General features: G+C 46.6%; 1 protein-coding gene across 1 annotated transcript; it reads left to right on the forward strand.

The window, feature by feature from the left end:
- Nucleotides 1–8,369: 8,369 nt before the first annotated feature.
- BPIFA2 (BPI fold containing family A member 2) lies at nucleotides 8,370–23,940 on the forward strand. Its single transcript, XM_053394738.1, has 16 exons — nucleotides 8,370–8,412; nucleotides 8,699–8,825; nucleotides 9,696–9,852; nucleotides 10,228–10,335; nucleotides 11,386–11,541; nucleotides 12,244–12,334; nucleotides 12,543–12,594; nucleotides 13,608–13,699; nucleotides 15,095–15,271; nucleotides 17,177–17,221; nucleotides 17,710–17,838; nucleotides 18,228–18,295; nucleotides 19,573–19,618; nucleotides 20,078–20,141; nucleotides 22,000–22,076; nucleotides 23,352–23,940. The coding sequence occupies exons 2-16, from the start codon at nucleotides 8,714–8,716 to the stop codon at nucleotides 23,388–23,390; spliced, it is 1,413 nt and encodes a 470-aa protein (XP_053250713.1). The 5' UTR covers nucleotides 8,370–8,412; nucleotides 8,699–8,713; the 3' UTR covers nucleotides 23,391–23,940.
- Nucleotides 23,941–25,554: the final 1,614 nt, after the last annotated feature.

The following is a 25,554-nucleotide window of genomic DNA, read 5'->3' on the forward strand; positions in this document are numbered from 1 at the left end:
AAAACCAGAACTCCCTAGAGAGAGAGAAAACCATTGCTTTAGGGACCCGGAACAATTAATTGATTGGAAGGGTTGACAGGTAATCAATTTGTAGCCTGAATGAGGAACAGAAAAACCTAGACCTGTAGAAATGCTTGCTCAGTTGTCCGTTTGATCATGCAAGTATTCAGGCATTTTATAATTTAAGAATTAAAAATGTGAAATCATTAAAATTCAGTCGTGCATAAAAATCTATTAATTTTGTAAAATATAAAGCACTGAACTCATCAATATCTAACTTTAAAAATCCAATTTAAGAAGTCCTCCAGTTAGCTGAATATTGGGTTTTGGGGATGAATACTAAGAAGGCAGAATCCTACAGGCTTTACCCCTTTCTGCATTGCCTGCATATCTCTCTTTCTTTCTGGGGGGCTCAAATCCTGTCCATGGGGTTCCAAGGAGCCCAGACACTGATCTGCTTAGCTTCAACGTGGTCACTACATCATGTGCCTTTGGACTATGGGTGCTATTCAGTGTTCCTCATGCTCAGAGTAGAACCACTGAAATCAGTCACACCCATTGATTTCCATGGACCTACATGACTGTGGCTTACACCCACACACATGCCTACTTAGAAGTTTGAACAACTTAAATGTTCAATAGACTTGGGGCTGATCCGGACTTTCTTCTGCACCACACTTCCCGGGCACAGATCTGTGTTTTCCAGGTCTGTATCTTCCACTACCACTTTCCCCAGGAAAACTGGCTGCTTACTGCTGAAACAGAACGAACATCAATCGGATTTTCTGTGGGTTGCCGTTTGTTCTGATTCAGCAGGTTTTCCAGAATGAAAGCTGGAAGACAAAAAAATTGCTTGGATACAGACCTGGAACTGAGGGACGTGGGTGGTGCTGTGGGTTAAACCACAGAGCCCAGGACTTGCTGATCAGAAGGTCGGTGGTTCAAATCCCCGCGACGGGGTGAGCTCCTGTTGCTCGGTCCCTGCTCCTGCCAACCTAGCAGTTCAAAAGCACATCAAAGTGCAAGTAGATAAATAGGTACCACTCCAGCGGGAAGGTAAACAGCGTTTCCGTGCGCTGCTCTGGTTCGCCAGAAGCGGCTTAGTCCTGCTGGCCACATGACCCGGAAGCTGTACGGCGGCTCCCTCGGCCAGTAAAGTGAGATGAGCGCCGCAACACCAGGGTCGGCCACGACTGGACCTAATGGTCAGGGGTCCCTTTACCTTACAGACCCGGAAAGCATAGACCTGTGTCTGGAAAGTGTGGCACAAAAGGAATCTGGATGAGCCCTTGCTCTCGGGGAAATGTGTAGAGGATTGCAGCCTTAACCAACATTAAGGAATGAACAGCGGAAGACTTGCTTTGGACAAAGAACTTCCCAGATCTGATCTTTGGCATAACTAGTTAGGGAGACGAAAGACCCTTTTCTGGTGCCCTGGAGAGCTACTGCCTACTTTTGCCAAGGTGGTTCCCTCCAGATGTTTTGCATCACAACTCCCGTCAGCCCCTGAGAACACGCCTTCATCATCCTTTTCTTGCCAAATTCAGGCGTTTTCTTTTTTTATGTTCCCAAGCTTTTCGATTTGCAGTTGGATCTTGCCGCTGGTTTTATGCTGCCTTTTGTCATTTTGTGGCTTTTTGCTTCTGCTATTTTATTTTGTCCTTATATTCTTTATTATTTTCATCTTCCGTGAACTGCCTCGAGGATATGATTGATCAGGCTAGAACATAGAGCAAAACACTTTTCTCGCTTCATGTTTAAAGTTTTAGTGCTCTTATCACTTTCAAAGCTATTTCCTTTGGTCATGTTTCTACTTACGATTCTGTGTTGTCATGAGTCACAAGAGAGCCAATTATTCATAATAGGTCTTGATTTTCCTTTAAATTAGTTGCAGTACAACTGTAACAGGTGTAGGTTTGTTTTGTAAGGAGCTATATATAAATACTTTATGCTATTAATTTCCTACTATGTGTTCATTAGTAAGAATGTATAAAAAAAATTTTTCCCCCTAGAACCATCATTTTTGTTGCATTAATTAAATAGTTTGAAATGGAATTTGGAATAAATGCACAATTAATTCCTACTGTTTTGAATGTCATCATGCGATTATCCCCCTTAGTGGGTCATGCAAACCACTGTTCTGAATAATGCCTTTCGTAGGGTAGAGGGCACAAGGGGTCAGAGTCGTCAAAAAAGTGTGGGAAATACTGTTTTAAATGTATATAATAAATAAATAAGCTGGACCTGAGTTGGCATAAGCAGTTTCCTATGTTCTTAATTGTCTCCCCAATTCAAGAAGGCAGTTTCTTGTTCCTTCTGCAATTTGAATGAAGTTATGCAATTGCATGTGTCCCACCAGAGGCGTCCTTTGTGAGTCTTCTCTCTCAGCACCTTGACGTGCCACGACTGTATCCTCGTCACAGTGTAAACCAAGACGCGAGTCAAGGGGCCGATTGAGTTACCCGTTTTTGTGGCTAGACAATAACTGCTGGCGATAACCTGCAAAGGGCGTGAGAAGGACCTGGCACCTCCAAAGGGCAAAAACATTACCGTCTTGGGAGCCTGACCACTATCTAATGACCGCAAGGCAGGGAAGCGGTGCTCCCAGAAGGAGACGGTTGTCTTTGGGGCCACGCTGTGTTTGCATAGCTTGAAGGAGAAAACCCAAGGTCATGGTTTAGTGCCTTTAAATATTTGTTGTTCTGAGAAAACCCTCCGCAGCCTTCTATTATGGAGAAAGATGAGTATCTGTAGGGCGGCCGCAGGATAAAGAAAAACCAAAAGCAAACAGATTTCATTTCAGTGGAGAAGAAAGGAAGAAAGGTTCTGAGTTGAAGAGAGGCCAGCTTCAGACATTCATGATGGAGACCCCAGTGCTCTTGACACTGATACATATCACTGCACAGAATCATAACATTGTTGAGCTGGAAGGGACACGGAAACATTTAGTGGGGTGGTTGCTGTGGCTCAATGATGGAGTGGTGTTTTTGAGGCTGGAAGTCATAGCTGCCAACTTTTCCCTTTTCTTGCGAGGAATCCTATTCAGAATAAGGGAATTTCCCTTTTAAAAAGGGAAATGTTGACAGCTATGCTGGATGAAATATACTCGGAGCCGAGTTTGGATTTCATGCTCTTTATTCAGCTCCTAGTAGTGAGAAGGAATGTAAGTTCCCCCAAAATGTCTGCTTTATATACATTATTTACACAATGGGCCCCGCGTGATTGGCTAATTCCGGGATTCTCCTGTAGGCCAATCAGGTTGCGGATTCACTTCCACCTGGAGTTGGATTGGGTGGCTCCTGTGGACCAATCAGACTGCTGCATTCTGAATCCTATTGTTCTAGGACCAATCAGACTGCTGCATTCTGAATCCTATTGTTCTAGGACCAATCAGACTGCTGCATTCTGAATCCTATTGTTCTAGGACTAATCAGACTGCTGCATTCTGGACCCTATTGTTCTAGGACCAATTAGACTGCTGCATTCTGAATCCTATTGTTCTAGGACCAATCAGACTGCTGCATTCTGAATCCTATTGTTCTAGGACCAATCAGACTGCTGCATTCTGGATCCTATTGTTCTAGGACCAATCAGACTGTTGCATTCTGGACCCTATTGTTCTAGGACCAATCAGACTGCTGCATTCTGGATCCTATTGTTCTAGGACCAATCAGACTGCTGCATTTTGGATCCTATTCAACTCAGTGCATAACACTGGAAGTTCAATCAGTCCCCAACTTCTGCAGTTGAATCTCAGCATTGTAGAGTTGGCGCTGGGCTTTAGGGGGGCTCCATAGGATGTCATAATGATGACATAGTGAATTGAGCAGAATGGAAGGCGAGAGGCATCAGATTTTGGCCTCGCACAGGGTGCTGCTGAAATGTGAAAGACCAAAGACTGCCCCTGTCTGTCTCCAGGGTCAGAGGCAGCAGTGCTTCTAAAGAACCATTGCAGAAAACAATGGGATTGGAGAGTGCTGTCCTGCTAACAGGAGAGTTTTCCACGAGCATCTGGGTGGCCACTGGGGGAAGAGGATACTGGTCTAGGTAGGCTGTGGGCCTGATGCAGCAGGCACTTCTTATGTCCTTAGCATGATCCAAGCATGAAGGAGTGTCTCCACCACCATCGTCCAGTCTGGACGCTGAGGTCCAGCTCTGAGGGCCTTCTGGCGGTTCCCTTGCTGTGAGAAACCAAGTTACAGGGAACCAGGCAGAGGGCCTTCTTGGTGGTGGCACCCGCCCTGTGGAACACCCTCCCAGCAGATGTCAAAGAGAACAACAACTACCAGACTTTTAGAAGACATCTGAAGGCAGCCATGTTTAGGGAAGTTTTTAATATTTAATGCTGTATTGTTTTTAACACTCGATTGGGAGCTGCCCAGAGTGGCTGGGGAAACTCAGCCAGATGGGTGGGGTATAAATAAATTATCATCATCATCATCATCATCATCATCATCATCATCACGTTTTGGACACATGATCCAAGATCATGCCCCACAACTCTCTCTGACAGCTCAGGGGTCCTTTTGGGCCACATGCCGAGAGAGACTCTTAGAGTTTGCATCAGCCTTGGTTTAGCAAAACACCCTGGGCAGCCTTTGCCCTGTTGGCATATCAGATTCTTCCTGGTCTCTGCGATTAGTTTCAGTCAACGATTGAGGACAAAAGGCTATGCAATGGGAAGAGCGTTCAAGGGAGGTCGCGGCCAGTGTGCGCAACCATCACGCCACTTTAAAAATGTTCTTCTGCTTGCCAGATATTAACAAAAGAGGGGAAAGGGGAAAAGAAAACCACAAACCAAAGAAGGTTATTTGATGAACCGAGAGATACTGAGCCAATTGCGTCCTCGGAAGGAAGTGTCAGTGATGTGTTTGACAGCAGGAGATAATTTCTGCTGGGGTGCCAGAAAGGTCTTTTTAATGCTAACATTTCTATCAGGATCAGTTAATGGAACAGTCCGTTACGGAAATAAGGGCTCCTTGGTTAATACAAGAATGGTTCTACTGGACCACACATCAAGCTTAGTCTACCCCTACACTCTCACCCCACTTGCATCGAGGGAGGCTGCAAACAGTTCCCAGGGTCTGCAGGGGGTAAATTCACAGATTTTCTGCCCCTGAACATGGAGGTCCCTGAAGTGTAGGTGGCTTCTCACAAGGCTAGACACAGCGATCACAGGCAGAACCTTTACTGAACTACATAATAATAATAATAAATGTTTATTTATATCCCGCCCTCCCCAGCCGAAGCCGGGCTCAGGGCGGCTAACATCAATAAAATAATACAACATTCTAAAATCAATTCATTTTAAAACCAATTCAAAATCAAATTCAGGGCAACCATTGGGCTAGAGTTCTATGAGGATTACCAAAGGAGGGGGTCAGTCTGAGTCCAAACCAAAGGCCAGGCGGAACAGCTCTGTCTTGCAGGCCCTGCGGAAAGATGTCAAGTCCCGCAGGGCCCTAGTCCCTTGTGACAGAGCGCTCCACCAGATCGGGGCCACAGCCGAAAAGGCCCTGACTCTGGTTGAGGCCAGCCTAACCTCCCTGTGGCCTGGGACCTCCAAGATGTTTTTGTTTGAAGACTGTAAGTTCCTCCATGGGACATACCAGGAGAGGCGGTCCCGTGGGTACAAGGGTCCTAGGCTGTATAGGGCTTTAAAGGTCAAAACCAGCACCTTAAACCTGACCCTGTACTGAACCGGGAGCCAGTGCAGCTGGTATAGCACTGGGAGAATGTGATCCCGTGGCGAGGACCCCGTAAGGAATCTCGCCATGGCATTCTGCACCCGCTGAATTTTCTGGGTCAGTCTCAAGGGCAGCCCCACGTAGAGCGAGTTACAATAATCCAGTCTGGAGGTGACCGTCAAGTGGATCACAGTGGATCATAACTGGGAAACAGGGGCAAAGCAACTCCTTATATACATTCCTGAAAGTCTGGGCCACTCCCACTGCCAACGTGATTGGCTGTCTAAACTTCCAAACTGCGAATCATGACTCAGAGTTTAAGGGCCAATGGCAGAGGCCCAAATCCTGAAATGTTCTGTGACTGCACATTCATGTCTCGAATCAGAACACAGGAGCCCAGAATCCTTAGTCCAGACTCAAGCTCAGGCAAACACAGACCAATGAATACATAACAGTCCCATTCACGATTCACCACCACATCAACCATCTAAGCCTCTAAGCTTCTGGCCATAGAAGGACCTTGCGGTAATAATAATAATAATAATAATTTATTATTTATACCCCGCCCATCCGGCTGGGTTTCCCCAGCCACTCTGGCCGCCTTCCAACAGAACATTAAAATACAATAACATATTAAACATTAAAAGCTTCCCTAAACAGGGCTGCCTTCAGGTGTCTTCTAAAAGTCAGATCACTGTTTATCTCCTTGACATCTGCTGGGAGGGCGTTCCACAGGGCGGGTGCCACCACCGAGAAGGCCCTCTGCCTGGTTCCGTGTAACCTCGCAGCTTGCAATAAGGGAACCACCAGAAGGCCCTCAGCGCTGGATCTCAGTGTCCAGGCAGAACAATGGAGGTGGCGACGCTCCTTCAGGTCTACTGGACCGAGGCCATTTAGGGCTTTAAAGGTCAGGACCAACACTTTGAATTGTGCTCGGAAATGTACTTTTTTAAGGAGCTCCTCCCCTAAATTTGTTGGCCCAGAGATAGAAAGAAGATAAAGTTCCTACCAAAGAAGAATGGCAGATCAAGTTGATGGATTATGCCGAAATGGCTGTAAAATGACTGGAAGAATAAGAAATAATAATAATAATAATAATAATAATAATAATAATAATAATACCCTTATTGTCAATGTACAACCAGTGTACAATGAAATTGTAAGACCAAGAATCAGGAAGACCAAAATTTTAATAAGAAATGGGGGAAATTTATAACTTGTCTTAAATACCATTGTAAACAGTTAAAATCATTAGCAGGATTGGAAAATCACTTGTAGTTTAATGGTGAATTTTGCACACAGTGGAGAGGTAAAAGATTTGGGTTGTCATAAAAGATGCAGGAGGAAATGATTGACAACAGGACCCACAAAGGGCAGGAGGGAAGTCCAAGAGAAAGAGTTTGGGAACCGCTGATCTAAACAAAAGGAAGTCCATCCACATTTAAAAAAAACTCAGACCCTTCTCCCTAAGCGTCCAGGGGTGTTTGAATAAGAAGGTTTTCCCAGTAGTGATGTATGGAAGTGAGAGCTGGACCATAAAGAAGGCTGATCGCCAAAGAATTGATGCTTTTGAATTCTGGTGCTGGAGGAGACTCTTGAGAGTCCCATGGACTGCAAGAAGATCAAACCGATCCATTCTTAAGGAAGTCAGCCCTGAGTGCTCACTGGAAGGACAGATCCTGAAGCTGAGGCTCCAAGACTTTGGCCACCTCATGAGAAGAGAAGACTCCCTGGAAAAGACCCTGATGTTGGGAAAGATGGAGGGCACAAGGAGAAGGGGACGACAGAGATGGTGGGACAATGTTCTTGAAGCGACAAACATGAGTTTGACCAAAGTGCGGGAGGCAGTGGAAGACAGGAGGGCCTGGTGTGCTCTGGTCCAGGGGGTCACAAAGAGGCGGACATGACTAAATGACTAAACAACAACAAATGGACAGACACATTTTTCTAAATTCCAGGTACATACATCGTTGGCAAATGTAGAAAGAGATTTGAATGGCTGCTTACCTCTGGGTGAATGCATGAAGAATAGTGGACCCAGAGGTCAGCTTACTAAATTCAGTTCCATTTTAAGTTGAGGATATATTAACACCCCAACACCCCTTTTCTTCATCAGGAAACTGTTGGCAGAATATCAACAGACCCAACACAGCCTGTGAGTACCAGAAATCGAAAGAGGCACAACTCAGGGGCAGAAAAAATGAAGGCGCCATCCAGACTCACAACTCATTTGAGCCCTTTTGGGCAAACTAGTCCAGCTGGGACTCCCAATTCCCAAAGGTACACAAATTTGGGCCAGTGGGTACCCAGTTTCTTATTCATGATGTTTTAAAGCAGAGATTTGATGGCCATCTGTTCTGGATACTTTAGCTGAGATTCCTCCATTGCTGCAAATGGGGCTGGAGGGTCTTTTCCAACTTTACAATCTATGATTCTATGAGATTTCAGCTAAGCCATAAACAGAAGCGTCATCTTGCCAGAAATCCCCAAGCATAGTCCTGGTTCGGGACTTGCTTTTGAACTTGACACCTGCTCGCCGGGATGATCAATATTTGTTTATTTGGGAGGATTCTACCTATAGACAAATATTTGGTGATTGGTAACAGTGGAAGCCATTCCACGGGCCCTCGCTTTTCCTCCTTGGTGGGGTATATAAATGCCACCCGCTTTTCGTGAGTCAGACGGAGGAGAAGGTGACGGAGACGAGACTTTCTACGCAATCTAGGTAAGAAAGGTCCGCGTGCACTCACCGCATGAGAGGCAGATTGTCACTCAGGGCTGGAAAAAAGATTCCTCAGCCGTGCTAAGTGGAAGAATTCCACTTGCTTAATTGTGATAATTTGGTATGGCATTGGGGGGGCATTCCAGACTTGCATAATACAAAGATACGGGACCCCCAGGGGTCATCTAGTCTGACCCGCTCTGGAACAGCAGAAAGGAAGCCTGCCTCTCCTCCTCCTCCTTCCTCTCTCTTCTGTTTCTTATCACACTGACACCATCCTTTTCAACAGGTCCAAGGACAGAAGATGTTTCCGGTTTTGGCCCTCGCCATCTTCTACGGCCTCCTGGCCCAGAACACCCAAGGATATGCCAGCCCTCAGGCCATTGTCAATCTTGGACCAGAAATGCTTCAGCGCCGTAAGTCAAGGGTTTGCAGAAGGGGCTCTAGGGGGCTCTTCCCTGACCATGCCTGGCGCTGCTTCCCTTTGCTTCATTGAGCCAGACGGCACGTGGATGCTCTGAACATTGCAATCCAACGCCCGTTTTCTCTCCTCATGTACAAGCCTCAGCCGATACAAGTCTGTGCCCCTTAACCCTCAGCTTCCAAGCAGGAACTAAGAAGTGCCTGAGCCACTGCCTCCATTCCTATTCAGGAATTGGCTGCATTTATTAGGAAAAGGAGGGACGTGGGTGGCGCTGTGGGTTAAACCACAGAACCTAGGCCTTGCCGATCAGAAGGTTGGCGGTTCGAATCTCCGCAACGGGGTGAGTTCCCGTTGCTCGGTCCCTGCTCCTGCTAACTTAGCAGTTCAAAAGCACAAAGTGAAAGTAGATCAATAGGTACCGCTCTGGCGGGAAGGTAAACGGCGTTTCCATGCGCTGCTCTGGTTCACCAGAAGTGGCTTAGTCATGCTGGCCACATGACCCGGAAGCTGTACACCGGCTTCCTCGGCCAATAAAGCGAGATGAGTGCTGCAACCCCAGAGTTGTCCACAACTGGACCTAATGGTCAGGGGTCCCTTTACCTTTTTACCTTTATTAGGAAAAGAACTTCCTTCTTTTGCGTTGTATACCTGACGGTTGGCTGTAGACATAATTTTCATATAAGCAACGATGATTAAATTGTCCCTTCCTTCTCCTTTTTAAACTGCTTGGTCTACACAAGAGGGTGGCGTTCCCCTCTCTAAAAAGTTTGGCAACTGCCGCTCTAGGTTCTCAAGCCCACGAGCAGAATAGTCCCTCTGACCCCACCAATCTCTAACCTGCCCTTTTCACATTGGCTTTCAGTGATTTCCCATCGGTTGGACAGCCAGGCTTTGGTCGGCCGTCTCCAGAATTTGCCCCTCCAGAGCATCTTGCAAGGTGGTTCCGGCGGATTGCTGGGCCTGGGAAACCTCCCCGTCCTCGGAGGCCTGGTGGACGGGCTTCTGGGCAACATCTTGGGGTGAGCTGTGGGATGTGACAGCCGGAATCTGGAGTGCGCTACTGAAAAAAGACAGCTTAAAAGGTTGCGCCTTCTCTGCAAGGTCCAGCATCGGGCAACAGGAGAACAGGCCTTTTCTGTGGTGGCTCCCCATCTGTGGGATGCTCTGCCCAGAGAAACTTGTCTGGCACTGTTCTTGAGGCACCAGGCAAAAGCATAATTCTTTACCCAGGGCTTCAGCCATTAAATAATCTATGGTCTGTTAAAGCTGGGGACACGGGGGACCGGTGTTATGATTTTATTATTATGCCGTCTATTATTACGCTGTTTATTATCATTTATTTCTGTGCTCCCTAAAATGTGTTCTAAATGTTGTGCCCTTCCCATTCTGAACAGGGTGAAGATCAGAAACATAGAGCTTCTCCGACTCGACATCCGTTTTGATGAGGTAGCAAAGCACATTATTGTGACTGTCCCAGCAGATGTGGAGATTGAAATAAATCTGTGAGTGCTTCTCCATGGTTCTTTAAGGGTGGCTGGGTGGAACAGGACACAGGCGGGCTGATAGGGGAGCCTGGGTTTCAAAAAACGCTGTAAGACCAGTGCATTCCAACACAGAAAAGTTTGTGGATTCCGTCCCTTGTTGTTGTCGTTTAGTCATTTAGTGGTGTCCACCTCTTCGTGACCCCCTGGACCAGAGCAGGCCAGGCACTCCTGTCTTCCACTGCCTCCCTCATGCTGGTAGCTTCGAGAACACTGTCCCACCATCTCGCCCTCTGTCGTCCCCTTCTCCTTGTGCCCTCCATCTTTCCCAACACCAGGGTCTTTTCCAGGGAGTCTTCTCTTCTCATGAGGTAGCCAAAGTCTTGGAGCCTCAGCTTCAGGATCTGTCCTTCCAGTGAGCACTCAGGGCTGATTTCCTTCAGAATGGAGAGGTTGGATCTTCTTGCAGTCCATGGGACTCTCAAGAGTCTCCTCCAGCACCATAATTCAAAAGCATCCATTCTTCGGCGATCAGCCTTCTTTATGGTCCAGCTCTCACTTCTCACTTCCGTACATCACTAATTCCATCCCTAAGACCTTGCAAAGCCCCCATCACCAAGGATGAAGAGTAACCTACGGAGCTGCCGTGTACCATTGGCCCACCTAGCTTAGTATTGTCTACACTGACTGGCAGCAGCAATGGCTCTCCAGGTTGCAGACAGTGGCTGTCTCCTAGGCCTGCCTGGATTGAGCCTTCTGCATGCGGAGCAGGTGTTCCCCCACTGAGCTACCCTTTGGGTCACAAGCCAAAAGAAGCGAGTCAAGTATGCCCTGGAGGACACAGTTGTACCAGGAGAAGGGCTCCCAGTTGTGCTGCAAGGGAAACGGTGTGCTTTGTCAAATGTCTAGATTTTAGGGAATCTTAGTAGAGTTGGGAGGAACTCCAAGGGTCATCTAGTCCAACCCCCACAAAGCAGGAATTGCAACGAAAGCATTCCTGACAGATGGCCCTCGGAGGTGGTGTCTTACCTAAAGTATGTCTTAACACCCCTTTCCTTTCCCCATTTTTAGGCCACTCAATCTAGGCAGGCTCCTTCACGTGAAGCTGTACCTGGACATCCAGGTTGCAGTTCGAATCCTGACAGACCCAGTGAGCGGCCATGTGAAACTGGTCGTCGGAAATTGCCACAATAACCCTGGCCACCTTAGAATCACCCTCCTCAACAAGTGAGTATGGAGTCATAGAACTGGATAGATGACAATCCTTTTGGATAAAGAAGGAGACTGTGAGGAAAGCCGGTGGCCTTCAAGATCACAAAAATGTTGAGCTGGAAGGGTCCTCTCGTTCGGCCCCCTGCAATGCAGGAATCAAGGACTCCTCTGTTCCTTTCTGCATCAGTTGCCTTAGATCACGGGTAGGCAAACTAAGGCCTGGTGACCGGATCTGGCCCAATCGCCTTCTAAATCTGGCCTGCATACGGTCCAGGAATCAGCGTGTTTTTACATGAGTAGAATGTGTCCTTTTATTTAAAATGCATCTCTGGGTTATTTGTGGGGCATAGGAATTGTTCTTCTTTTTTCCAAAATATAGTCTGGCCCCCCACAAGGTCTGCGGGACAGTGGACCAGCCCCCTGCTAAAAAGGTTTGCTGACCCCTGCCTTAGATAGCCACTCCTCTCTGCCTAACAATAGAGCCGGGGCTGTTCTGTCCCCGCCGCCGCCCCCCCACCTATCACAGGGCAAATATGACCATGGGGGGGGTCCCTGCTGAACTCACACAAAGGCTCCTTGGGCAGTGCAGAATCCTGACCACACAGACTCCCTGCTGCAGATGTTTGCAGAGGGCTGTGGGGACTGACCCCCTGGTGTGACAGAGGGGTGAGAGCAGCGCACATGTCCCTGCCCTGACACGTTCTCCCTTTGTTCCAGGAAAGGACCTCTTCTCCAGACCGTCAATAACCTCCTGCGAGCCGTGACCGACATTCTGGAGAAGACGGTTCCCCATCTGCTGCAGAAAGAGGTGAGTCGTGCGTGGCTTCCTTCTGGTCCGCTTGCGGGGCACAAAGGCCAGTGGTCCTCCTGAGGTCTGGCTTGCTGAGATGCTCCTGAACTGCGCATGAGAGCAACACACGTGGAGACACACTCTATTGTGAGCCCCTGAGAATGGCTGCTCTCCCTTGTCAATCACCTGAGTGGTTTTCTCCCCCCCCCCTTTATTTTTTTGGCAGCTCTGCCCACTTGTCAACATGCTTCTAGAAGATGTGCTGAATTTGCTGCAAGGTGAGAATCTTCCCCACGGTTCCTCTGCGTTTGTCTCCTCTGTCTCCCTTTCTGTCTTTCCTTATCCCCAAGCACTTCTGCTCGAAAGTGTTGTGGAAGACAGAGGCCACAGCCAAATAATAATAATAATAATAATAATAATAATAATATAATTTATTTATACCCCGCCCATCTGGCTGGGCCCCCCCTGCCACTCTGGGCAGCTTCCAATAAAATATTAAAATACAATAGTCTATTAAACATTAAAAGCTTCCCTAAACAGGACTCTTTGACATCTGGTGGGAGGGCGTTCCACAGGGCTGGTGCCACTGCCAAGAAGGCCCTCTGCCTGGTTCCCTGTAACTTGGCTTCGGTCCAGTATCCCTGAAGGAGCGTCTCCACCTCCATTGTTCTGCCCGGACGCTGAGGGCCTTCTGGTGGTTCTCTCGCTGCGAGAAGCAGAGCTACGGGGAACCAGGCAGAGGGCCTTCTTGATAGTGGCACTGTTTAGGGAATCTCTGTAGCAGTAGCTCTGTTTAGGGAAGTTTTTAATACAGTGGTACCTCAGATTAAGTACTTAATTCATTCTGGAGGTCCATTCTTAACCTGAAACTGTTCTTAACCTGAAGCACCACTTTAGCTAATGGGGCCTCCTGCTGCCGCCGCGCGATTTCTGTTCTCATCCTGAAGCAAAGTTCTTAAACCAAGGTAATATTTCTGGGTTAACAGAGTCTGTAACCTGAAGCATCTGTAACCCGAGGTACCACTGTATTTAATGCTGTATTGTGTTTTACACTTGATTGGGAGTCACCCAGAGTGGCTGGGGAAACTCAGCCAGATGGGCGGGGTATAAATAATAAATTTTTGTTGTTGTTGTTGTTGAACAACAGAGCAGGCAGCAACAAGAAACTCTGGACTCCATCCACACACTGCGAAATTGGTTCACTTCCACCAGCCTTGCCTGCATTGTATTCTCTCCCCCCTCCCAGCCCTCCCCTGTGTTGACGATTTCTCTCTCTGCCCTTCTCCCCCAGGCTCCTCGTCCTCCTATGTGCACGGAGACATGATCCAGCTGCGACCCTCGTCCACCTCTCTCCGCAACGGAGTCATGCAAATTGGCTATGAAGTAAATCAGGGCTGGTTACTGCCAGAGGCGGGGAGGCCAGGAGCGTCTCGCCAGGAGGGGTCCAGGAGGTGGCCCTCAATGCAGTTCTCCCCCTGGGACCTTTGCTTTTTCCTCCATGTTGCTTTGTTAATCTATATCTTTTGAATCATAAAAAAATGTAATGCCCTGTGGGGATTTGAGCCCTGATCTCCTTGGCCCATGTTCAACGCAGGATGTGGGTTATGCTGGCCTCAATCTAACTAGTTGTAGCTGTCACTCAACCACTTTGATTGGCATAACTGGCGCTGTTAGAGGTGCTGTGTAAGACCCTTTCCACGTGGGTAAGAACTCGATTTTTTAGAGTAGCCACACCTACACTTTGGAACTCCCTTCCTATTGATGCCAGACAGGCACTTTCACAGTACATTTTTGGGTGCCTGCTAAAAACATTCTTGGGGACGCGGGTGGCACTGTGGGTTAAACCACAGAGCCTAGGGCTTGCTGACCAGAAGGTCGGCGGTTCAAATCTCCGCAACGGGCTGAGCTCCTGTTGCTCGGTCCCTGCTCCTGCCCACCTAGCAGTTTGAAAGCACGTCAAAGTGCAAGTAGATAAATAGGTACCACTCCGGCGGGAAGGTAAACGGCTTTTCCATGCGCTGCTCTGGTTCGCCAGAAGCGGCTTAGTCATGCTGGCCACATGACCCGGAAGCTGTGTGCCAGCTCCCTCGGCCAGTAAAGCGAGATGAGCACCGCAACCCCAGAGTTGGCCACGACTGGACCTAATGGTCAGGGGTCCCTTTACCTTTACCTAAAAACATTCTTGTTTAGACAAGCCTGCCCAGAAAGGAAACTTAAGTCTACTGTTGTTTTAACTTTCCAAAAACCTTAAATTATCATTGTTCGTTTTCTTATTGTTTTACTTTTTCTGCAGTCAAACAGTGCGTAATTTTTTAATGAAATGAATGCATAAAATAAACCTCTCTGCCCTGCCTTCTCTGTTGGAGACAGTGTGCCTTTCAATGCCCATTGTGGCAATCACAAGTAGGGAGAGTCTGGCTGTTGCACTAAGAACTTAAGAAGGGCTGTTTGCTGGATCAGGCCAATGGGGGCCCATCTAGCCCAGGATCCTGTTCTCACAGGGGCCAACCGGATGCCTCAAAGGGAAAACCGCAAGCGGGATCTGTGCGTAAGAGTAACACTCTCCCTAACCTTCTGAATGCTGTTCAGAAGCATTCCTGGAAAGCTTGCATTGCTGCAAAAGTTGGGGTCCCCTCTACACCTGCTGGCAATTTATAACCATGTATAGAATGCCCAAATTTGGAGAATGAACTTGCAATTCATGTGTCGGGGTTAGGCCCGCTTGGACTGGGCTCAGATAGATCCTGTTTGCTCTTCTGACTTGTCTTTTCTTTCTAGGGCACCGTCCGCCTGCCTGGAGGGCAGAACTACATCGTCCCCTCTGGCACCGCCCCCCTTCCCCATGCGCCCCTGGGCGACGCTCCCATGAACATGCTCCTCAGCGACCACCTGCTGAGCGCGATGCTCAGAGCTTTCTTGACTCCAAGGGCTATAAACATCCACAGTCCACAGGAGGTATGAGTTCATTTTAGCATTTCAACATTTTAAATGCATTGCAGTCGTACCTTGGAAGTCAATGGAATCCGTTCCGGAAGTCCGTTCGACTTCCAAAATGTTTGCTTGGCTTTTTCAGCCACACAGGTTATAGCAAGCAATTGTGAAATATACTCGGAGTCAAGAGTGGATTTCATGCTCTTTATTCAGGTCATAGTGGTGAGGAGGAATGGAAGTTCCCCCAGAATGTCTGCTTTATATACATTATTTACACAATGGGCCCCACGTGATTGGCTAATTCCAGGATTAACCTGTAGGCCAATCAGGTTGCGGATTCACTTCCACCTGGAGCTGGATTGGGAGGCTCCTGTGGACCAATCAGACTGCTGCATTCTGGACCGTATTGTTCTAGGACCAATCAGACTGCTGCATTCTGGATCCTGTTGTTCTAGGACCAATCACACGGTTGCATTCTGAATCCTATTGTTCTAGGACCAATCAGACTGCTGCATTCTGAATCCTATTGTTCTAGGACCAATCAGACTGCTGCATTCTGAATCCTATTGTTCTAGGACCAATCAGACTGCTGCATTTTGGATCCTATTCAACTCAGTACATAACTGAAGAGTTATGTAAAATGCAGAAGAGGTAGGGGTGAACCAATGGAGGAAAAAACTGAATAATATTATAATTTTAGAATACCTAACTATGAAGCAACATAGAATGAAAGGGTTTAAGGTCAGTGAGAAAGAGAAGGGTTGGTTTGAGAAGATATTGAATTATTTGGGTAGGTTTGAACAATTTGGGGCAATTAAAATGTTAAAAGTTCAATAAACCTTGTGGAGGGAGAAGTGTTAAGATATATAGAAGTGTACATATGGCTGATTTGAATATTTTATTATTGAATATTATTGAATATGTATATTATTAAATATGTATATTATTGATATGTATACCCAATGTATCAGCTGCCTGACACTATTTGTGTTTTGGTGGTTGGTAAAAAATAAAATATTAAGGGGAAAAAGTTTGAAAACCAAATCGCGGCTTCTGATTGGCTGCAGGAAGCCCCTGCAGCCAATCGAAAGCCATGGAAGTCCCGTCAGTCGTTTGGGTTCCAAAAGAGCATTCGCAAACCAGAACAATCACTTCCAGGTTTGCCAAAACGTCCGAGTTTCAGGGCGTTCGGGATCCAAGATACAACTCTATTGGGAAACAGGTGTTGATGGATAGCTTGAAGACACCTCGAATCTTAAGTCCTTTCAAGGCAGAGATTTGGGTGCAACTTTGCCAAATTCACTACTGAATCTCAACGTAATCCAATCTTTGTGTGTCGCATGGCAAGTCGAAATTGATCAGTATTTCCCAGACAAAGGTGTGACTCACCTACTTCTGCTTGTCCCATGGCGAGGAAGCGCAAGTCTGAGCAGCTTTCCAGGCATGGATCCGAGTGGTTTTGCTTTCCCCCGCTTCTTTCACCCAAACAACCCAAGAATGCAGCTCCCACTTATCTCAAGCCTATACATGCTGAAAATGGTGTATTTTAAGAGAGAATGCCTTCAAACTACAAACTACAAATTTAGCTGATTAGTCGCCCTTGTTTTTGTCAATGCAACCCAAAGGGACTTACAACAATAAATATATAACATACATTAAAACTATTGCTATGGGGCCAAGTTCAAGGTGATACGTATAGAGCCCTTACAACAACTTGGGACCAGTTTACCTATGAGATCGCTTTGCCCAATATGCTCCCATTTGATCACTTCAATCCGAGGAGAATAGGCCCTATTATGGGTGCCACATAAATTCTTGTTATGTGTTATCTTAAAATATTCGTCCCATCCCTCGTCTGGGTTAATCTTTGCTTTGAAGGAGAAAAACCGAGAATATAAACTCTTTCTTCTTCTTTCGCTTTCATCAAAGATTACTGCATTCAGTCAACAGATGGCAGCTCTGTCTGGTTTTAAGGTCGGTATTTTTAAAGATCCATCATTTCTAGCCTCCCTCTGCCTATAAATAATGTATGTATGCATGTATATGCAGATTATTACTTCTACTGTGGCAGGACCTTTGGAACTCCCCACCAATTGACACCAATCAGGTGCTTTTTTTGTTTTTTTGGCAATGCATATCCAGATTCAAAGCGGCAAGGATTTTAATCTGTATGTAGTTTATTTGCTGATCTTAATTACTATTTGCATGTTTTAATTAGCTGCTTTTAACCGCTTCGCAGGTCCTTTTACTGCTTTGTTGTTTTCTGCAAGCTGCTTTGAGGATATTCTTTGCAACCAAGTGGTATAAAAATGTTATGAAATCAATCAGTCAATCAATCAATCAAATACTCTACAAGACTTGATGCATAGTCATAATATTTATGGAGCGAAGTGCTAAGTGAGAGTCTCTTCGAAGCCTAACTGTGCTCAGGGGTCTCCTCTTCATGTCTTGGATCCTTGCAGGGCGCAATACGGGCCTTGCAGGTCTCTTACGGGGCTCCTGTCCTCGCCCTGACCGTGGGAAGGATCGAGGTGAAGCAGAATATCGACGTCAAGGTGTACAGCGGCCGGCATCTCTTCACTGTCCGTGCTGTAAGTAGCTGGGACACCAAAATATAATGATGATGATGATGTTGATGATGATGATGATGATAAATTTTATTTATACCCTGCCCTCCCTGGCCAGAGCCGGGCTCAGGACAGCTAACACCAATAAAATCACAGTAAAAACATAATAGGGGAAGGGGGGGGAAACGCCCGCAACCCCACCTCCTCCATAGGGCGGAAGTGGTTTTGCGAAAAGCCCACCTGGATCAGACCAAAGGGACTGTGTAGCTCAGCATCCTGTTTCTCCCAGAGGCCACAGAGATGCTCCCATGAAGCCCCGAAGCAGAGCATGCCAGGAATTCCCCTTTCCCCCAAGGTTCAGTTCAGAATGCAGCAGCGTTTCAAGTTAACAGCAATCTTCTTTTCAATCACAGACGGTGACTTCGCTTGGTGCCGTTTCTGTGGCCGGAGGGAGCCTGAGACTCACTCTTCACCTTGAAGGGTAAAGGACCCCCCTCCCAATTTATTTTGCAACACAGGAACATAAAAAGAGCCTGCGCTGGGGAAGGAAGCTCAGATCAGTCGCATTATCGTGCGATATTGGGGGTACCTTGAAATCAGCCGCCCTGCTCTCCCTCACGCAAAGAGCGATATATTGCTGTGTATTGCCGGGTCAAAATCGTTACAGCGGTACCTCTGGTTGTGAACTGGATCCGTTCTGGAGCCCCGTTCACAACATGAGCAGAAGGCAACCCGCGTCTGCGCGTGCGTGGGTCGCGATTCACCGCTTCTGCGCATGTGCGTGACATCATTTTGAGCGTCTGTGCATGCGCGAATAGCGAAACCCAGAAGTAACCTGAAAATGCTCAACCTGAAGCAAACGCAACACAAGGTATGGCTATATTGCATTATGTGATTTCAAAAGTGATTTTGGCCAAAGTATTGAAAAACCGCACAGCGCTAAAACAGACAATACAATTTGTGATATTACCATGCCAAAATGGGGGGGGGGGAATAGTTGTGGGCAGGCAAGGGATGGGGCCGCGGACCCCTAATTGGGAACCACTGCTCCAAAGCAACATGAGAGGCTAGAAGGGGAATGGGACTTGGGGGGCGGAAATCCACTCTGACTCCTGCAGGAGCCGCTCACTGGAGGCCAGCTCCCTCTGCAGCCGGAAGGAATTGTTGGGATGCGTCCAAGGGAACGGGGGCAATGGGCAGGCCCCCAGCTGTCTCCAGCCCACCAGCCGGCAGCTGGGCGATATCTGGTCCTTGGATCAACATGTAAACTGCGACTCGAGCCTCAGAAACCTTCAGAGGCTGAGCACACAAGCCAGCAGAGAAAATAACTCTTTGCAACAGAAGGGCAGAGAGAGGCGGTGTAAAGCGTATTTACAGGCACTCAGCATCAGGACAAAAGGGAAAACATGTCTTCTCCCCTTCGTGTCCAAGCAAAAGGGCATAAGCAAAAGCTATACACAAAACGGAAGTTCCCAGCAAGCTGTGCTGGAGAGTAAACAGGCATGTGACACACAACAATTCCACACATCTGTTTTAAGGTGGAACGGAACATCAATATCCTAACCGGAATATCATCAGATCATAGAATTGTAGAGTTGGACTAGTTGGTTTAAATACAACGTTTCAGGTTGTTGCTCAGATGCAACAGAGCCGTTCCTTAGCAAAGAGAAATTTTTAGCCAAAACACATTATTATTACTATTATTATTACTATTATTATTATTATTTTAAAATCTCCTGTTTTATTGTTTCTTTTCAGGATTGACAATCTCTCCTTGATCAACTCTTCAGTTGGAAACTTTGATGTAAGTAGCATATCCCAAGAAAGCAGTGGCTAAGCCTGTAAACCAGGAAAGTCCCACGTTCAAATCTTACCTCAGCCGCAAGCTTAATAAACCTTCAGCTTCCGATTCCAATTGCGCCTCCTGCAAATAGGTCGGGGGATGTTGGGGGGGGTCACTTTTGCTCAACTCTAGAGCAAACGTGGTTTGTTTGTTTTGCACAACTTAAGAACTGCTTCCTAGCAGTGAATAATAATAAACATACATTAAAACCGTTCTATCCATCCATGCAAACGTTTGGAAATGCTTTTCGACATTTAAATCGAGTGTCTGTAGAAACACCAGCATGGTTCAGCAACGCAGCAGCAAAGTTGTGATGGAGATGAAAACTTGCTTTCCAATTAACGGAGGGACCTTTTTTCCCCTGTTGTTGTCATCATCTGACCTCCCCTGTTTGCTTTCCTTCCTTCATTTGTGTTTCAGGTGCAGCACCTGACAAGCGCAATTTCACACCTGGTGTCTGCCTTCCTTTTACCACATCAGAACCGTAAGGATGAGCGGTGGCAGGTCGGGGGGGTTGGGAGGCAATATATATTGCACAGGGTCCAGCGATCATCTTCCCTGTCGTGCTGCTGGGGGCCAGCCACCCAGAGGGGTCGTTCACTGGACTGCTGCATGATGTCCACAGCCATGGAAAGCATGAAGTCACTTTGATTCCTATGTGCAAAGACAGCTGTGCACATCAGTCCAACGCTGTCAGGTGAAAAGTCTCCAGAACAGGGCAGGGAAATGCAGCTGTTTTCTAGAAGGGCTTTCAGAATTGCATTGTATGAACTTGCCTGATCCATCACTTCTGAACTCAAATGCACTTGGGCAAAAAAAATGAGAGGCACAAATACAAGATGGGTGACACCTGGCTTGAGAGCAGTACATGTGAAAAGGATCTAGGAGTCTTGGTTGACCACAAACTTGACATGAGCCAACAGTGTGACGCGGCAGCTAAAAAAGCCAATGCAATTCTGGGCTGCATCAATAGGAGTATAGCATCTAGATCAAGGGAAGTAATAGTGCCACTGTATTCTGCTCTGGTCAGACCTCACCTGGAGTACTGTGTCCAGTTCTGGGCGCCACAGTTCAAGAAGGACACTGACAAACTGGAACGTGTCCAGAGGAGGGCAACCAAGATGGTCAAAGGCCTGGAAACGATGCCTTATGAGGAACGGCTAAGGGAGCTGGGCATGTTTAGCCTGGAGAAGAGGAGGTTAAGGGGTGACATGATAGCCATGTTCAAATATATAAAATGATGTCACATAGAGGAGGGAGAAAGGTTGTTTTCTGCTGCTCCAGAGAAGCGGACACGGAGCAATGGATCCAAACTACAAGAAAGAAGATTCCACCTAAACATTAGGAAGAACTTCCTGACAGTAAGAGCTGTTCGACAGTGGAATTTGCTGCCAAGGAGTGTGGTGGAGTCTCCTTCTTTGGAGGTCTTTAAGCAGAGGCTTGACAACCATATGTCAGGAGTGCTCTGATGGTGTTTCCTGCTTGGCAGGGGGTTGGACTCGATGGCCCTTGTGGTCTCTTCCAACTCTGTGATTCTATGATTCTATGATTCTATGAATTTAAGGAACGTCCCACCACTTTCTCCCAGGAAAACCTGCTCTTTACTGCCAAATTGGAGCAAACATCAGTCAGTTTTTCTGTGAATTGATGTTCAGTGCTAAAGAGTGGGTTTTGCCAGGAAAGTGGACAGGTGAAGGCAACACAGCTCAGAAAATTGCTTGGCCCCCTGCTTTCTAGGCAAGGGACTAGCAGAAGTGAGGAGAAGCCCTTAGTTAGTCTCCAGATTCGGCACTTACTGAATATTGCGCTGCAATTCCTGGCTCAAAATGTGCTTGAAATGCATCCAGAAATACATACATTGCCAGAACATATTTTTGCAGACTTCAATTTATTTATTTTTTGGCAGATGAATGCACAGACAGAATAGTCTTATGATGGAACACACATGGATATGAATATATATATAACTAATTAATATAATTAATATAAAAATGGCACAGAGGAGTAATAGATTGATTTGTCCCTTCCCCCAATCTTCCTCCTCCTCTCTCTTTCCTTTGGGTGTTGACTTTTTGATCAGGTTGCCTTTTAAATCATTCTGATTAAAAATAATAATTATCACAGTGCCCCTGGCTGTTCAATCCCATTATTTGGCAGATCTGTGGCCCTGGTAGCAAAGGTTTATTTATTTCATTAAATTTGCACATTGCTTGATGGTACCAAAACAGACAGACAGACAGACAGACAGACAGCTCACCCTGCGTCCAATGCAATGTGTGAAAAGGGCGATTGCATCTGTTCTCTTTCATGTCCCCAGCACTCACGAGATCTTTCTCTTTCAGATTTGCTGGCAGAAGGCTTCCCGTTGCCTCTGGTGCAACAGCTTGGCATTGACCATCTCAACGCTGCCCCTGGCCAGGTAAGGATGCTCTATCCAGTGGTCCCCAAGCTTTTCCATAAGCTTTTCCTTAAGGACCCCTGCCCTGTAAAAAGCATTATTCAGAACAGCGGTTTGCACAACCCACTAAGGAAGATAATAACAGAAGAAAATTCGAAACGGCAACAATTATCCATTGACACACACTATATTCAAAATCCAATGGTTCTACTAATTCCAAAAAAAATGATGAATCGAGTGATGCCAGCTTCTCAAAGTCTGCTAGTCATTTAAACATTTCTCTTTTTTAAAGGGAAATTCCCTTATTCCTAATAGGATTCCTTACAAGAAAAGGGAAAAGTTGACAGCTATGCATTTAAATCTCCAGCACCTTGTGGAGCAAAACGGCTGTGAGCTGCTCTTGGGAACCCACATGCCATAGCCAAGAAGAAAACAGGCTTGAAATTGCGGCCAGTAATATCCAAGGCAACATGATGACCAAATGCAATGATACAATATCAATAGACACTCTTTATATAATATGAAATATATGAAATCACATAAACAGAAAACTTTTGAATCTCTGAAAGTCACCAAATATGCATTCTTAATGCAATGTACCAGATTCTTATCTGGTGAAAACAGGTTTAGAGCTTTGTTTATGGTGTCCAACACCGCCGAAGTAGTTTGCAAACAGACGCTGTGAACAGTGATTCTGGATATACCCACTGATACATTGCTTCTTTCAGAGACTTGCATAGTCTTCAAAGACTTTCAGAGACTTATAAGATTTAGGATTATTTAGTTTTATGTTTTCAAGAGAATCCATTAAGAGTGCATATTTTGTGACTTTCAGAGATTCATAAGTTTTCTGTTTATGTGATTTCATATATTTCATATTATATGAAAAGTGTACGTAAGTTGATATCTTATCATTGTATTTCGTGATCGTGTTGCCTTGGATATTACTGGCTATTGTTTGCAACACAGGGGTTAAATTGTTTGGTTACAGTGGTACCTTGGGATGCGAATGGGATTCGTTCCGGAGCCCCGTTCACATCCTGAATGGAATATAAGACGCAGCGGCGCATCTGCACGTGCACGGGTCGCGTTTTGCCGCTTCCGTGCATGCGTGTGACATCATTTTGAGTGTCTGCGCATGCACGAGTGGCGAAACCTGGAAGTAACGCGCTCTGTTACTTCCGGGTTGCCGCAGAGCGCAACCTGAAAGCGCTCAGCCTGAAGCACATTCAACCCGAGGTATGACTGTACTTGAAATTATGGCCAGCATTAAAGCGACTGTTTTCCTTCTCACAGAACACTCTTCTGCTCTTCGCTCCCCCCTTGGCTTCCTGAATGTGGGGATCAAGATCCTGACCTGAATCAGAGGGAAGGATCCTGGAACAAGATGTGTAATGCTGCTGCTGCTTCCCTTCCCTTCCCCCTTTACACCTCTGCTTTTGTAGGATTGTAGAATGGGAAGAGACCCCGAGGGTCATCTAGTCCACCCCCTGCAATGCACGGGTCACAACTGAAGCACCCCTGACGGGCAGAGCTTTGGACCTCTGGAGCCTGTGGCATCCCTTGGCTCTCTGCTTCAGGGGTTCGAAAGCAGCAATGGATCCTTTGCAACGCGATTTCCAGAGCTAGATTTGCCTCCTGCCATTTGGGAATGGCACAAATGTCAAAGCTAAAAGTGTTGGCACCTGAGTCTTGAGACCACAGGAAATCCCGTAAGGCTGGAGTCAAATCCCGCTCTTGGGAAACCTTGCCTTGAATGTTTGTTGTTTGAAAGCAGTGGAGTGTTTGGCCCAGAGTCTTTTTGCAGGGTTCCCTCTGTGGATTGCTAAGATGTTCTGCTTGCTTATCTTGCCTTGATAATAAAACATTTCTCTTCACAACACCACGAAGGTCTCAGAGTCTGCTCTTTTCACACATCTAGGGCAAAAACCTTCTCCCCTCTTGTGCCAAAGGCAAGACTCCCAAGCTCAGATTTTGAAGCAGCGGGGTCTTCTCTTAATAATGGCTTAGCCCCAGAACCATGTCTGGAACTCACAAAACATGTGGGGCAATGCAGAAAAGAGGATTAGGATACGGTGCCTTTGCTTCAACCGTCAGTGGGCTTAGCTGGGTGGAAGGACAGGTGCTTTGAATGTAGAAGGTCCCAAGAGGTTGGGTCTCCAGCACTTCCTGCTAAATGGCTCTCAGGCGAAAGGGCTTGGGGAGACCTCTCTGACGAGGTCTTGGAGAGTCGCTGCCACACAGAGGGGATGGTGTTGGTTGAGATCAGCCTTCCACAAGTGCTTCTTTCCAAATAAGTGTGTTTTGCACCAGGGCAGCAGGAGAAAACCACATTTTCTTCAGGGTATTGGGACTATCCTGTGACTTAAGTGAGTTTAAAATGCAAAACTTCAAATAGGCTCCTTTGGAAGGGGGGATATAAATGGAAATCATAATCATTTGTTGGGTTTTGAAAATCAGGGCTGGCAGACTTGCTTCTTTGTCACAAATGGATGTGATTGTACCCCACCACACACACACACACAGACCTTATTCTATTACACTACGAACAATTGGGACGTGGGTGGCGCTGTGGGTTAAACCACAGAGCCTAGGGCTTGCCGATCAGAAGGTCGGCGGTTCGAATCCCCATGACGGGGTGAGCTCCCATTGCTCGGTCCCTGCTCCTGCCCACCTAGCAGTTCGAAAGCATGTCAAAGTGCAAGTAGATAAATAGGTACCGCTCTGGCGGGAAGGTAAATGGCGTTTCCTTGCACTGCTCTGGTTTGCCAGAAGCGGCTTAGTCATGCTGTCCACATGACTCGAAAGCTGTCTGTGGACAAACGCCAGCTCCCTCGGCCAATAAAGTGAGATGAGCGCCGCAACCCCAGAATCGGTCACGACTGGACCTAATGGTCCAGTCCTTTACCTTTATGAACAATTAGAATTGATCATTTGCATATTATATGAGTGTGATGTTCATATTTACTAGGGCTGATTGATTTCAGAAAGGAACTGGTCTGAAACATTTTAGCAGCCTCCTTTGTGAGTGTTCCTTGCAATACGCATACATGACCAAACTTTAGCAGTCGCAAAAGCAACACAAGCCCTTCCACCTTCTCCATGGAAATTTGTGAGGGCATTGTGGAATATCACGCATACAACATGCAACTTTGTGTGTATATATGCGCTGTTTATGTGTTTCCCGTCCCCCACATAATTCAACATAAAACAGCACAGGCAAATCTAAGAAACACAGAGAGATGTGCTTTGATAATAAAGCAGGGAGATTGGGCAAGGGAGGCCAAGAACACTTCTCGCTTTGTCTCCCTGATCTGTCTTTGATTTCAGCAATCAGTCTTAATCAGCTTCTTATCAAAGACACTTTCCAGCTCCATCTGTAAAAATAAAAATAAATAAAATCTCAGAATAGAATCACAATGTAGCTGCCACTTAAATGCTTCCAGTTCCTAACACAAACACGATTGACCTTGCTGTTATCTGCATAGACATAGCCCTT

Source organism: Podarcis raffonei, chromosome 6, assembly GCF_027172205.1.
Source record: "Podarcis raffonei isolate rPodRaf1 chromosome 6, rPodRaf1.pri, whole genome shotgun sequence".
NCBI lineage: Eukaryota > Metazoa > Chordata > Lepidosauria > Squamata > Lacertidae > Podarcis > Podarcis raffonei.